Source organism: Fusarium graminearum, chromosome 3 (genome assembly GCF_000240135.3).
Source record: "Fusarium graminearum PH-1 chromosome 3, whole genome shotgun sequence".
Classification (NCBI taxonomy): domain Eukaryota; kingdom Fungi; phylum Ascomycota; class Sordariomycetes; order Hypocreales; family Nectriaceae; genus Fusarium; species Fusarium graminearum.
The window spans coordinates 4,436,342-4,449,361 of NC_026476.1; the positions used below are offsets into that span (position 1 = coordinate 4,436,342).

The following is a 13,020-nucleotide window of genomic DNA, read 5'->3' on the forward strand; positions in this document are numbered from 1 at the left end:
AGTTGGTCTTTCCCTCACCATTCCGTCGTCTCTGATTGGCGAGATTCTACAATATCAGCAATATTCAAGCTTCACCTACTGGGTCGGTGCTGCGGTGGTTTTTGTTTCATTTATCGTGGTTAGCAGAGAAAGCCATGACGAAGAGGACTTGAGAAAGGAAAATGATCTTGAGAGATCGGTTGGGGTTGAACAAGTGTATGAATCATGATGGTAACGACATATGCATGATTTTATGGGCATTAGGGGCGTTTTGGTTGCTTTCAACAGCAAGTTGGTACGGACAGGCATGAGATGGGATATAGCCGGCGTTTCAACCGCACGACATTTATTGATTAGCCGAGCATTTACGAGGACAAGCACGTTTTCACATGAGATATAACGAGTCACAAAGTTTAAATTGTCTTGATTTCCCGATTCAGATACTTTGATAAACAAATCATGATCGAGAAAGGGTCCTGAATCCGGTCCCGTGGTTCTGGACCCTGAAGTCCGTTCCTCTTATCTCGATCTTGGACTGTAGTCAACGATCTGCCAAGATCGAACATATGTACAGCACAGACTATCTTTTGCTTATGCAGCGGGGTTGATGGTCTCGCGGAGCCAGGGTAGCGTCGGGGAAGGGTAAGAAGAGCAGGGGTTAGTTGAAGCCGAACATGCAGTAGCCAGTTTCCGGTGCACGTTTTTAGAAGTTGTTGAGGAATATGAGGCTTGTGAAAGTGAGTATCGTATCATGTCTCTGCATATTTCTTCTGCTATTTTGTTTTGTTTGGGTAGAGGGCCTCAGATATATGACACGATTTCCATTGACGTGGATGATATTGCTTTTTTAACAGCTGAAAGACCCTTGACAATCATCAAAATATTGCCCTGCCATTTCTCTGGTCTTGAATCCATCCTGTATCCGGATCATGTCCCCTTATCCTAGGTCCGGAGCTGCTCCGTGGCATCTGCTTTGCTTTGTCTGACCCAGGGCTCTGGGGCCTCTCGGCGCTAAGCAGGCCCTGTCCTATATCTCTCTCTGAAGGTGCCGCCACAGTTCGATTTCACGCCAAAAGCCCGATCATGACGTCTTTTTTAGTTGGTGGGGGAGCTTCTTTTTTCAGCAAAACGCTCCGGGTCATGGGTCCCCTTTGGCTGTTTGCCATGAGGGGGATCTGCGCTGCCCTTGAACCTCGATGTGGCGTATGACGGGAATCAGATATGCTTTCACTTTTTCTTGCTGTGAATTGGCATTCATCTGTGGCTTGATAAGCAGACAATTGTGCTAGAAGACAGCCATTAGAGACAGACAAGATTGGGAGGAACGACTTGACTCGGGATCAAAAGCCTCTTGACCAATTTCTTGTCATAGAAAGAAAAGAAAGTGCGTTGCATGGTCCCTTTTCTTCTTTCCTCATAGGGAGCTCCGCATCCATAATTGACGTTGCCATTTCGCCTCTTGAATCTCATCTCATATCCATCTACGGGGACCTTTTGGCCTAGACCTCGACCGAACTTGACCTTACCTAGATTCCTTTCTTCCTACACCACAACCCTACCTACAATACACTCACTTGACCTAATTTGACCTATCCATTTCAACTCGTCGCAACCCTGATTCTTGCTGTCTTTAACCTGTTCTCATTCTTTTACTTAACCACGCCCTCGCCATCCTCTGTATCCTATTATCCACACTACATTCTCAGCCAATTCGAGCACCGTCACTCAAACCCTGAACATATCATCTCCAGCCCTCTCCAGTCCTACGCCCTAATCCTGGGGTGGCCCAACTACCTGGGCCAACAGAACAGGGGAAATGGCAGCGCTTCAACCCGATGTCCCACGACATCCTCAGCCTCCATCTCGGCCTCAACTTGACCAACACGATCGTCCGTTAGCCGAATCTATTGCCATTGCTACAAGGTCGGTGCACGCCAAGCTTAACAAGCTTATTATCGCCCGCCTACCGCTTGCCCTGCCTCCTATTGCTGCCGATTCGTCTTCATATATCACTGGACTATTACATATTACGCCTATTTACATCACTTTTGAGACACTATGGCGAGATATAATCGAGTCAGGATCTCCTATAGATTGCGAAAATAACGTCGATACACACTTTCCCGAAACCACGCCGACAGGACCAAGCAACACTCCCTTCTCAGAAATCGATGCTCACGAGTTCACGGACCGTAGCAGAATGCTGGCATTACTGCAACAACTTTATCTTCCAGGATTAATGCGATCTGATCGTCTCAAAGCGGACATTGCAAATTTGTCAGGGTGGTCAAATAGCACCGTTGAGGAGCAGCTACGCCTTGTTGAGCAGAATGGTCGACTGGGGGGTTTTCTTCAGCACATAAAAAGAACTGTCCAAAATCGACCTCACGTACTATTGTCTTATTCCTATATCTTGTTCATGGCTCTTTTTGCCGGTGGTCGCTTTATTAGAGCTACGTTGGAATCCGCCGGAGACGAGTTCTGGGACCGCTTACCATCGCCAGTACTCCCATCTCTTGTGCCCTGCGAAGAAAACACACGGCGAACTAAGCGGGCCAGTGGTTTGTCCGACGAGCAGATTCCGCAGGATGACTTTCATCACCATGCAACTCACACGATGCCTTTGCGGTTCTTCCACTTCCAGACTCCTGAAGACGGAGAAGATTTGAAACGTGAATTTAAGCGACGACTCGCCAGCATGGAGGGAGAATTGTCACCACGTGAGAAGCAAGATATCGTCCAAGAATCGATTTGTATCTTTGACAACATGACGCTTTTGGTTCAGCAGCTTGACAGGCTCTGTGATGACCCGTCACGCGAAGGAAACGACAGTCCGACATCATCCTTACTTGACTTGGTCGATCAATTCCACCCTTTCCGCTCCCGTCTCAGAGACAGCGTATCCATCGCCAAAGATAGAATTCAAAGATCTCCAAAACTATCACCAAACCGCACTAAATTAGCTTGGTCGATCTGGAAATACCACGGTACGGCTTCATCGCCTGTGGAGCCAGAGAGTGGAATTAAGTTGCCGATCAGTCACCCTGGTCTGTCCAACGGCGATGTGTCAATCGAACTTTGTCCAGCTTTTTCGAAGTCTATGAGGTTCGACAAGACCTTGCCACGACCGACGCGTTACCCGGTCAAGTCCACAGGGGAAAAACATGATTTGAATGAGTGTCTTCAGGTTGCTTCTAAGAAGCTCAACAGTATTAGCTTCATCAACTGGTTGATAATATTGACTGTCGGGGTTATTATCCTTGGAACATTATGTTCTGCACGGCACGGCACGGCCGCGATGTAATAATGGCGGAAGCATGAGGCATCAGAACTGCAATGTCCTGTCATGCATAGCGATTGCATTTTGTTTGGCGTTTTTACGGAGTTGAAGCATCAGGATACCCTTATTGGGAGAAACACGTCTATACCTGGAGTTGGTTGGTTGCTTGCATTTTTATTACGCGAACGAGCACATATATATATACACGACTGTACTCGATTCCCATTCACGCATATATACATTTTACAGAGAGCAACAATTACGACTTTAGATTACGAGATAGTACCCTAACACGAAAGCTCATATGTTATTTGTTTGTAGAGAAAACATGTCTTTGTTCCTATTCCGTGATTGCTACCTTGAATGCCGCTATTTGTGAAGGTCGCTTTAAAAATTGTTTGGTGAAGCCTTTCAATGGCATGAGCGGCTTCACCAATATCTCTGCTATAATCAACACATGTGTTTGAAACACCCATTTCTGTATTGGGGGGTATCGTAAAATATCATGAAAAACAAACGCTGCCTGTTACCGCAAGACACCATTGTCTTGTCTCGTCTCGTCTCATTTATTCATCATCTTCAACGTCCCAGTCGTCTCCCACGTCTGCCCAGCCTGCAAAGTATCGTTCGCCGCCAAAGTCGCCAACCTGTCTGAAATACCGTGCCCGACCTTCGTCTTCTTGCCACTGGCGGACTACGGAATCATCCGACGCGCTGACCAGCTTACCGTCGTAACTCCAGCTGACATTTGAAACTTCACGGGTGTGGCCATGAACGAGGGGCGTACCGTTGCGGAAGATTGGGATAGTGGACGAGCTGGGCTCAACGCCGGCGGCGGATGAAAATGAGCGCGAGGGTGTAGGGGCGGCGGATCCGGGGGGATCCAAGAGGTGAGCACGCTGGACGCAGGCTGAACGGAGGTAGCGCTCATCTGTAGGGAAGAGCACCACTGAAGACTCGGAGCTGCCAACGGCGAGGAGGTCAGATGAATGAGACAGGCCCTTATGCCGCATGCTGCACTTGACAAAGAACGTTCTCGCGGCGAACGAATCGTGCTTGAAACCATATAGGGGACCTAGACCTTGGGAAGCAATAGGTCTTCGCTTGGTAGCGAGGTCTTTGAGTTCAGGAGCGTGACCGAGCATGAGGTGGGCCATGGAGTAAGCGTAGATGGTGTTGTCCTTGCATACTGCGTACATACGAGCGGCGTCACTACTGAGGGCTAGAGAGGTGATTCCGTATGAGCGCCAGGCGTGGTTGGAGGGTACGGCTGTGGAGGACAGGGGAATGCTCTTCTCCTGATGCCGACGGTTGATGTATCGCATGTCCCATAGCTTAACAACAGCCTCTGCTTCGGAGGCGGATAGCAGCAGATGTTCACGACCGGCGGGAAGCCATTGGATAGCAGTGACGGAAGCAACAGAAGTCTTGCCGTGAGCAGTACGTTCATGGGTGTTGTCAAGAGTGTTCACGGTAGATGCCTGCAATGGCCTGAGAGTCTCATCTCGCATAGTGACAGTTCGACGACCTGTCTCACTACAACCCACCGTCGAAAAACTTCTGAGATTAGAATATGGACATCGCAAATCCCACAAACGGATACGGCCAGCCTTGTCCGAGGTGGCTAACACATTGCCGATGGACTGGCCCTGCTGCCAGGCAATTTGTCGAGTTGAACTGTAATGCCCGTCAGACAGCCTGGCTGCCACGGTCTTGGTCGTCACGTCCATTACCAAAGCTGCATCGCCAGTCGTGGCTGCAAGACGCATGTCGTCATTGGAAAAGTCCATGTCCCAGATGGCATTGTCGTGGACGGTATGGACGCCCAGATCTTTTTCCTCGTTTGGATCATCGTTTGCAGAAGTGTCGAAGAACCTAACGCAACCTTCTTCATCACCGACGGCCGTCACGGGAGCATTGTGAGCGCTTGCGAGACAGAAGGGGATGGAGCGACTGCCGCTAGGAGCAAGACACTCGTACGAATCGATGCAACGGCTGTGAAACCGTGCTGTTTCGGTTCGGGGATCGGATGCCGGCGTTTGAAGAAGTGGTTGGCCGCTTGAATATCCGAGTCCGTGTTCACGATTTAGCGATTGAGAGTCGAAGCCTCGGTTGGCGAATTTCCTGATGGGTCTGGGTGCGTAGTTGACTAGTTCCTAAAGTCATGATGTCAGTGACGCCAGCAGGATATGAGGGCATATCAACATACCTCATCGGGCTGAGGCTCTTCAAGAGCCATGTCAGCAGTTTTGACGGCATTTCCCTTCTTAGGGGTTTTAGCAACTCCTCGGCTGGTCTTGAAGAAGCTGCTCTGTTGAATTGTGAGGAAACGTTCGGTGCGAGTTGGACTACAGTTGGGGCTTACCAGAGTGGCTTTTCTACAGCTATCAAGGCTCTCCAGACTAGCTTGACTGCTGAAACTATCCGATGCATTTAAGCCATTATTGTTGTTCAAGTTCGAAGAGCTTGAGCGAGTCAATCGAAGTGGTGGCATATCATCCAGGTTCAAAGCTGGCCTCTTGAAATCACCCTCCGTCTCCGAAACCTCGGGCTGGAGCTTCCTCTTCCGCGAGTCATCTTGAAACCTTTCCGTGGGAGATGATGGCAGAATATTGTCACTGAAGAGTGATTGAGGTGAGATAGGCTGCTGGTTGGTGTCGGCCTCATCCAAGCTGCCAAGAGCAGTCCTAAACTTTGGCAACGGCTGAGTCTGGACCTGCCTGGGTTGCCAGAATCGATTAAATCTCCTAGGCGTAATCGAAGGCGTTCCTTTTGGCCGTGACGATGATGAAGGTGTGGGAAAACTATCGGGATCAAGAGAGGACATGGTGGGCAAAAGAGCCTTGAGAAGAAACCCGTCGATGGTGGCTGGTAGACGTAAGTGTAAGCACTGAAAACGATTAGTGACAGAATATAGATAGTATGCACGACGACGATGAGCTATGATTAGATGTTTTGCAAGTGCATCGGGTTTTAGAACATGTCGTCGGCATTACACATGATGAATAGAAGAAAAAAAGTCCAATACGGAGTAAGACCAGGTAGATGGCCCCAATTGTAGGTTCGGGTCGGTTGCCAGAGCAAAAGGCTGGGGTTGAGAGCGGAAGCGAAACCTAAGTGGATATTGACGCGGTAGTCGCGACATAGAACGCCCATTTACACGCCTACGCTGCACGGACCGCGGTGTTTTCGCGTAGAGTAGTTTTTGTTGGAGAACAGAATAGAGGGCAGCCACAATAGCCGCCACATGGAAGTTGACATCATTTTTTTGGTTGTGGCGGACTGTTCCAATGCAAGGGTCAAGCCAATGCTGTAATTGTGGCATTATTGTTCCTGAAAACATGATTTTACCCAAGATATTCGTAAATGATAACTTTCCAGGGGGCTATTGACGTGATGAGACAAGTCGAGTCATTCAAAGGGGAAAAGAAAAAGAAACAATGATTCATTTTAATTCCGGCACTTGCTGCTGGACTTGGTTGCGATTGTGACGAGAGCCGCAAATTACTCCACTAACAGCGGGACATTCCCCAGAATACAGACGGGCTGCAAGGGTTCAAGGCAGTGGATGCTCTCAAAAATAGGTAGGTGCCCAAGTGCCTACCTACCTAAGCATCTACAACCTTGAACATTATGCACAATAGCAGAATACAGCCATTATTGTTCGCAAGCAATAGGATACAGACATTTCAATAAAAACTATATTGCCAAATACCGCCTTGCACCAATAGTACAACGTCAATCCAGCAAGATTCTCAGATATACAAGAGCCCCTTTTTATCTCCTCTTCATTGGCTCCTCAAGCCCTGTCTTGGAATTCCAAAGCCGATGGCCCGTTCATCCTCACCGATAGCCACCAAAAAAGACCCAGAAAAAGCAACCCTGGAAGTCTAGGCCAATGGTGTCATCCCTCACCACAATCACTCACAAGTGACCTACAGCAATAGCAGTAGCAGCAGCAGTAGTAGAAGTGTCTTGTCTTGTCCATCCTGTCCTCCTGTATCCGTAACACGCAATCAATCCCTTTACCCTTCATCTTTCCTTCAAACAATTTTCTCCATTTATCCTTCATTCTTACTATCCCCTACTATACTCACACTTGTCATCCCTCTTGTTTTTTGCCCGGCAAGAGTGACTGTTTCGCGCGCGCACAAGACGCAACCATGTGCCGTTTTCTGGTGAGTCCCCTATAACAATGGTCCCTTTTGCTTATCTGCGTCTCCGAAGCCGGATCCTGTGTCGCAGAACCTCAATGCTGACCTCGCAACTCGCCATTTATAGGTCTACAAAGGGAGCGACGATATTTTATTGTCAAAATTGATTCTCGATCCCACTCACTCAATTCTCAAGCAATCGTTTGATTCCAGACTGCGTCTCGTGAGTCACCTCCCATACCCTGACCGATACTTAAAGCAACGTCATATCTGACCCGTTGCGACGCTCTGTAGGATACGAGACGAGGCCAGAACAATGCAGATGGTTTCGGCATCGGCTTCTACACCGACCCCAAACTTGGCTCAGCGCCTTGCCTTTTCACATCGACCATTCCCGCATGGAACTGCACCAACTTGCAGCGCATCGCCTCCAAGACCGCTTCCCACCTTATCTTTGGCCATGTCCGTGCCACGACTGAGGGCTCCCTAAGCGAAGACAACTGTCATCCTTTTACACATGGAAGCTTGATGTGGATGCATAATGGAGGACTCGGTGGATGGAAATACATCAAGCGACGCCTCGGTGAGCGCCTGGCCGACAAGTGGTACTTGGGCGTCAAGGGCGGCACCGACAGCGAATGGGCGTTTGCTCTCTTTCTCGATACCCTCGAGCGACTTGGCCACGACCCAAGCACTTGCCCCGAAACCGGTTTTGGTCCAACAATTCTTCGAGAAGCCGTAAAGCGTACCATCGCCCAGATCAACGAGATGACCGATGCGATCCCCGAGAGTATCCTGCAGAACGAAGATGTCGACACTCGAAGTTTGCTCAACTTTGCCGTTACCGATGGCCACAGCGTCATCTGCACTCGATACATTAGCAGTTCGAAGGATGAGGCCGCCAGCTTGTATTATTCCTCCGGAACGCAATGGACGACACGCACACAGTCTGCGGACGACAAGCAATATCAGATGGAGCGCAAGGATCGCGGTGCCGACATTGTGCTTGTCGCAAGTGAACCTTTGACATTTGAGAGAGGTATGCAAAATGCTCTGAATATTCAAATGGGGGATACTGACTAGAACCAGAAAACTGGGTTAATGTACCAACAAACTCCATCTTGACAATCCATAGACAGACCGTCATGGTCCATCCCATCATTGACAAGTACTACGAGCGGGATCCTCATCACGTCCGCTCCAGTGCCTTCGTCCAAGCAAAGGGTCTGACATCGAACGAGAAGAATCGAAGCGATGCTGCCAGCCCTGCAGGACTTGATCGTCAACAACAAGATCTCGACGGCTACCGCAAGATGATGAGCGGCAACATCGGCTTCGGTCAATCGAGAAGTCTCAGTCCTGATGTTTGCCGTCAAACAAGAAAACCGGCACCAGTGGCAGCACCAGTTCCTGTACCTGAGTCGATTCCTGTTCCGCAACCGGCGCAGGTGACCCCGCCAGCTGAGCAGAGCAACAAACCGGCCCCGGCGCAGGGAAACATCAAGGTTAAAAGACGATCTGTCCAGTTGGTGGATAACAACCAAGGATCGAACGACTATGATCAAATCTCAGATACAGACGAGCCAGCGCGGGCAGATGTGCGTAACCCGAAGAAACTTTCACAATATTTTCCCGAGCTCACGCTCGCCTCCCATGCGGGGTGAGGTGAAGAAGACAGAGGCATAAAGGGTTATGTATGAACGAAAACAAGGGGAAGAGGATAGAAAGCGAAGACCAGTCAAAGCAAGTGCTTTGGGGCTTTGGGGCTTTATTGTATGCATGATTGGCCATTACACCGTCATTTTATGGATCGAGGCAAGGTGTTGAGGTGTGAAATTACTTGTATTCTAGATTGTCTGTTATTTGGAGAGATGACGGGTTCTTTTTTTGACTATGGATACCCACGTATCATAACTACCTAAGCAACATTATCGTATCACGGGAACGAAAATGGGAGTTGAAAGTTCATCTTATGACCTTAGTCTTGTCTCCTCCCTTCCCCCATTGCTCAGATCAAAGTTGACATGACACCAGAATTGCAGTGCCATGGCTTCTTCCGAATCTCCATAGCCATGTCCCCTCATCAATGTGAGGTCCTCATTCGTCCTCGCTCTTTCTCACGGCGAAATGCGCCACTAGAGTTCAACAACTGCCGGGCAGAAGCAGAAGGACTTTGGAGGCTTGATAGCAGGTGAATAACAGGCAGCAAGCGATAGGCAGTGGAAGCATCACAGGCAGAAGATAGTGCCAATGGCTTCAGCGGGCAACGACGCGCCCAAGTCTTGCCGTGAGAAAGCTTCATGTGGTGGCTACTTCTCAACGACAATACGATATTCGATGCAACTGATCACGGCCCGGAAAGGACGTTGGGTGAGTTGCAGCTTAAGATGCGTTTTGTTCTGCAGCGCCGTAAAACTTTACTGCCTGATACCTCCTAATCTTAATTTCACTTGGTTATCTTGAGGCTCTCCCCTCTTTTCCATCACAGGATATTTTACTTCTTTGTTTTGTCAACATCTCTATGAACGACTTAATAGGGTTGAGTCCAACATCATCTGATAAGTGCACTTCATCGATATGCCTTGTTTCATCGGCATCATCCAGTTCCTGCGGTGTCGGCACTGCCTGCTCTTCAAGCTCGGTTGTACTAACAACTGCGAAGAGCTCTGCCCTACCGAAAAGCAGGTTCCGCTCGTCGCTACGAACTACCTGTGGCTATGCGAAGACTGCCATGAAAGAAAGGCCAACGTCAATCTTGACGACCGATGCAACGAATGGGCAGATCTAATGATGGACATTCCCAAGGGTGATGCGCAGCTTCACAGTATGATGGAAAATGCGATCCGTAGTCGCGAAAAGGCCGACGACGTAGCATGCGAAAAGTCACGAGTTCAGTGCAATGAAGAGATCCAGTGGGTCGCTGAATGGACACTCGAGTATGGCCTTATGATCTACGATGTTTTGTTCAAGCAGATGTGGGAGCCGCAACGGGCCGCTGAAAGGATACAGCAGTTGAGAGGCTTGCGTGTGTGGGATCTCCTCGTCGTTAAAGATGCCTTGCGGGGTCCAAAAGTCCTTTTCGAAGAGCAGTGGAATGAAACGTACTGGTTCATCAGTGGTGAGTATGATAACCAGTGTTGTCAGAACGATGTGACTGACCGACTTTGCCAGACCAATTCGCTGAGCAACACTTGCTACGTAAGCAACAGCAAAAACCTCCTGCTAGGAAGAGGCCGCCGGTTCCTTTGTTTCCTTGGAAGGAAAATGAAGACAAGAGACAATCAAGAGAGAGCTCCATGAGCAGTCAAGGGCTGGATTCTGATGGAGATGTGACACTCACAGACGTCCAAGATGAGCCGGTACACACAAAACATGATTCTGCAACATCATCATCTCCCATAAAAGGAGACGGCCATCTCGTGACAGACGACACAGCCATGGATTAAAGCAAGCCAGAACATTCAGGAGAAAGGGCGCTTGATGGACGGGCTACAGAGTACGATTAAAGCTCGTGTGAACTAGATTGGCCGAGTTACACAACACCAACACCATGGGACAGCGAGCTCAAACATCATTACGAGTACCGAGTATAGGAATCGAAACCATGTCTAGACTTTACGTTACACATGTGATTGCGGGCGCAATTATTCAATACCATGACAAGTTGTATCGTTAGTTGTTTGCTTTACACCCCTCCGTCGTGTCGATGTTGTATTGATCTACGCATGAACTAACGACCCCCGTGACAATCTTCACCCATCCCAGAGAAGCTACACCTTGATTTGGACCTACCTCGTTAGGTAAAGCATTTCAGTCTCAAACTTGACAACATCGCCAGCCTCAGGTTCTAGTGCACACCCTCGTCGTCGCCCCTATCCCTCATCCCCATATCCACCGGCCTCGGTCCGCTACATTCAATATACAAACACCTCAGCACAGCCCGTACCATCCTTCCCCAATGCTCCTGAAACTAGCATCATTAGCTAATATTCATGCCCATGCGTCGTCCTTCTCACCGAAGCCCGGCATTCTCACATCCTTGCCCTGCAAGGCTTCCAGCAAAATGGTTTGTTACATGCCGTGGCGTATGGGGCCCCCTTACTAGCTCCAGGATACTGGGCCAGATATGTACAATATGTGTGGGCAGGGGATGAAGATGAAAGGAACGTAGGATTTGTCTTGTGAAGATGTCAGAGGAAGACGTTGTCCAGCTGGTTGGAGTGTGTGTTGCTCGTAGCCTTTGTTTCGTGGTCAACATGAAACTTTTTCTTTTCTTTTTCACGACTCGGTTACCTTGAGGTAAGAACAAACTTGAACCAATTATCTCAATATCGTATCTGCAGATGCGACACATGTACAATAGATTTGCGATCGCCACATAGGCCCGATGCATGTCTCGTAGTGACAGCATGCAGTAATACAATGAACAAGGCGGTATACGAAACTACATGCAACCCACCAACTAACAAACATAACTGATGTCGTCTACATGCCTAATAGCTACTACCGTAACTTGCATGGATGGTCCATCTCAGCTTTGCGCTAAGAAAGAAAAACATCCTTCATGTCGATCATATCCCCACACTCTGGATACCGTCGGTAAGAAAGAATCTGATAGACTAGAGTGGGCCACACACCACCGGTTTGACATGCTGCCTCTGTCTGAGTGTGTCTCAGAAAACTTCATTCGGCCAATCACTAACTTAACCGCGCTATCATCGCCAGTAGCAAGTTTTCTTATTCGGCCGGCTCCGCCAGGCACAAGGCTTGTTTTTGATCTACCTACATTCAACGGAGTGCTCCCGAGGTAGCGTCGTTGATACTGACATTGAGGGTGTCAAAGCTGTTTTGACCTTGCAGGTTTAGGAGTAGAAACCTGATTGCTGCTAACTTGCTAAGGAAGATGACTTTAGGAGGCTGAAAGCTAGAACTTCTACGGTAGTCTTAGTCCAGCCCTGCAACGTTTTGGAACAGCCACAATTTGCCCGTCCGTGGCCTTTGCAAGGGTTATCCTGCATGCAGCTCATTCTGTAGGAGGAAGGTCATGTTCGCCTATGTATCCTTGTCTTGCTGGGGACGAGTCTTGTTTCCAACAACCATGGCACTGTACTTGTTCGTCAAGGGAATAGTTTTTGCGTCTAAGAGTCTTCATTTCGGTTTCCTTGAACCGTCTTTTATTTTGCCATATATCCAATAAACGCCAGTGCCAACCCTGATATGCTGAGCCCAGACGCCTTGCTCCCTTTCTAACGTAACCGTTCCGTATGCTGTTTGTTGCGTTGCTCTTCGTTACATAATACAATGGTGATGCTAGCCTTTCCATCCTAACTTGAACTCCAAACTCAATCCCTAAGTAGCTCCGAATTCCACGCACTTGACTCATCACCTTCATCTACCCCTACCCACGCACGCATGACAGCCCCCTTGTATGCCAAATCCCTGTCTCCCATCACCTCACCAGGAAGTCAAACGCCTTCACATGTCAATCGCCGAGAATCCCTGCACATCAAAACATGATCCACTCCACCTCAACTCCGGGTCCTCCAATGCACTTTGTCCAGTTGAAAGGCCCGCGCTGAACGGGGTCCTAGCCCCTAGTACTGATGT

At 48.9% G+C, this 13,020-nt stretch overlaps 5 protein-coding genes across 5 annotated transcripts in view; 4 read left to right on the plus strand and 1 right to left on the minus strand.

The window, feature by feature from the left end:
• FGSG_12874 (uncharacterized protein) overlaps positions 1 to 372 on the plus strand; it is a gene marked incomplete at both ends in the record, with an annotated part of 1,494 nt that extends 1,122 nt beyond the window's left edge. The window contains one exon of the mRNA XM_011326473.1: positions 337 to 372. Coding sequence (XP_011324775.1) covers positions 337 to 372 — 36 coding nt within the window. The remainder of the gene's footprint in view (positions 1 to 336) is intronic.
• A 1,423-nt stretch (positions 373 to 1,795) lies between these two features.
• Positions 1,796 to 3,493, plus strand: FGSG_06145 (uncharacterized protein; the record flags this gene model as incomplete). The annotated part of the gene is made up of 1 exon (XM_011326474.1): positions 1,796 to 3,493. The coding sequence occupies one exon, from the start codon at positions 1,796 to 1,798 to the stop codon at positions 3,281 to 3,283; it is 1,488 nt and encodes a 495-aa protein (XP_011324776.1). The 3' UTR covers positions 3,284 to 3,493.
• Positions 3,494 to 3,825: 332 nt separating this feature from the next.
• On the minus strand, positions 3,826 to 6,086 carry FGSG_06146 (uncharacterized protein; the record flags this gene model as incomplete). The annotated part of the gene is made up of 3 exons (XM_011326475.1): positions 3,826 to 5,415; positions 5,469 to 5,570; positions 5,625 to 6,086. 3 exons carry the CDS (start codon positions 6,084 to 6,086, stop codon positions 3,826 to 3,828), a joined length of 2,154 nt encoding a protein of 717 aa, XP_011324777.1.
• Positions 6,087 to 7,422: 1,336 nt separating this feature from the next.
• Positions 7,423 to 9,317, plus strand: FGSG_06147 (uncharacterized protein; the record flags this gene model as incomplete). Its single annotated transcript, XM_011326476.1, has 4 exons — positions 7,423 to 7,437; positions 7,541 to 7,636; positions 7,708 to 8,452; positions 8,503 to 9,317. The coding sequence occupies 4 exons, from the start codon at positions 7,423 to 7,425 to the stop codon at positions 9,075 to 9,077; spliced, it is 1,431 nt and encodes a 476-aa protein (XP_011324778.1). The 3' UTR covers positions 9,078 to 9,317.
• A 673-nt stretch (positions 9,318 to 9,990) lies between these two features.
• FGSG_06148 (uncharacterized protein) lies at positions 9,991 to 10,597 on the plus strand (the record flags this gene model as incomplete). The annotated part of the gene is made up of 2 exons (XM_011326477.1): positions 9,991 to 10,535; positions 10,585 to 10,597. 2 exons carry the CDS (start codon positions 9,991 to 9,993, stop codon positions 10,595 to 10,597), a joined length of 558 nt encoding a protein of 185 aa, XP_011324779.1.
• Between the last annotated feature and the right edge of the window lie 2,423 nt (positions 10,598 to 13,020).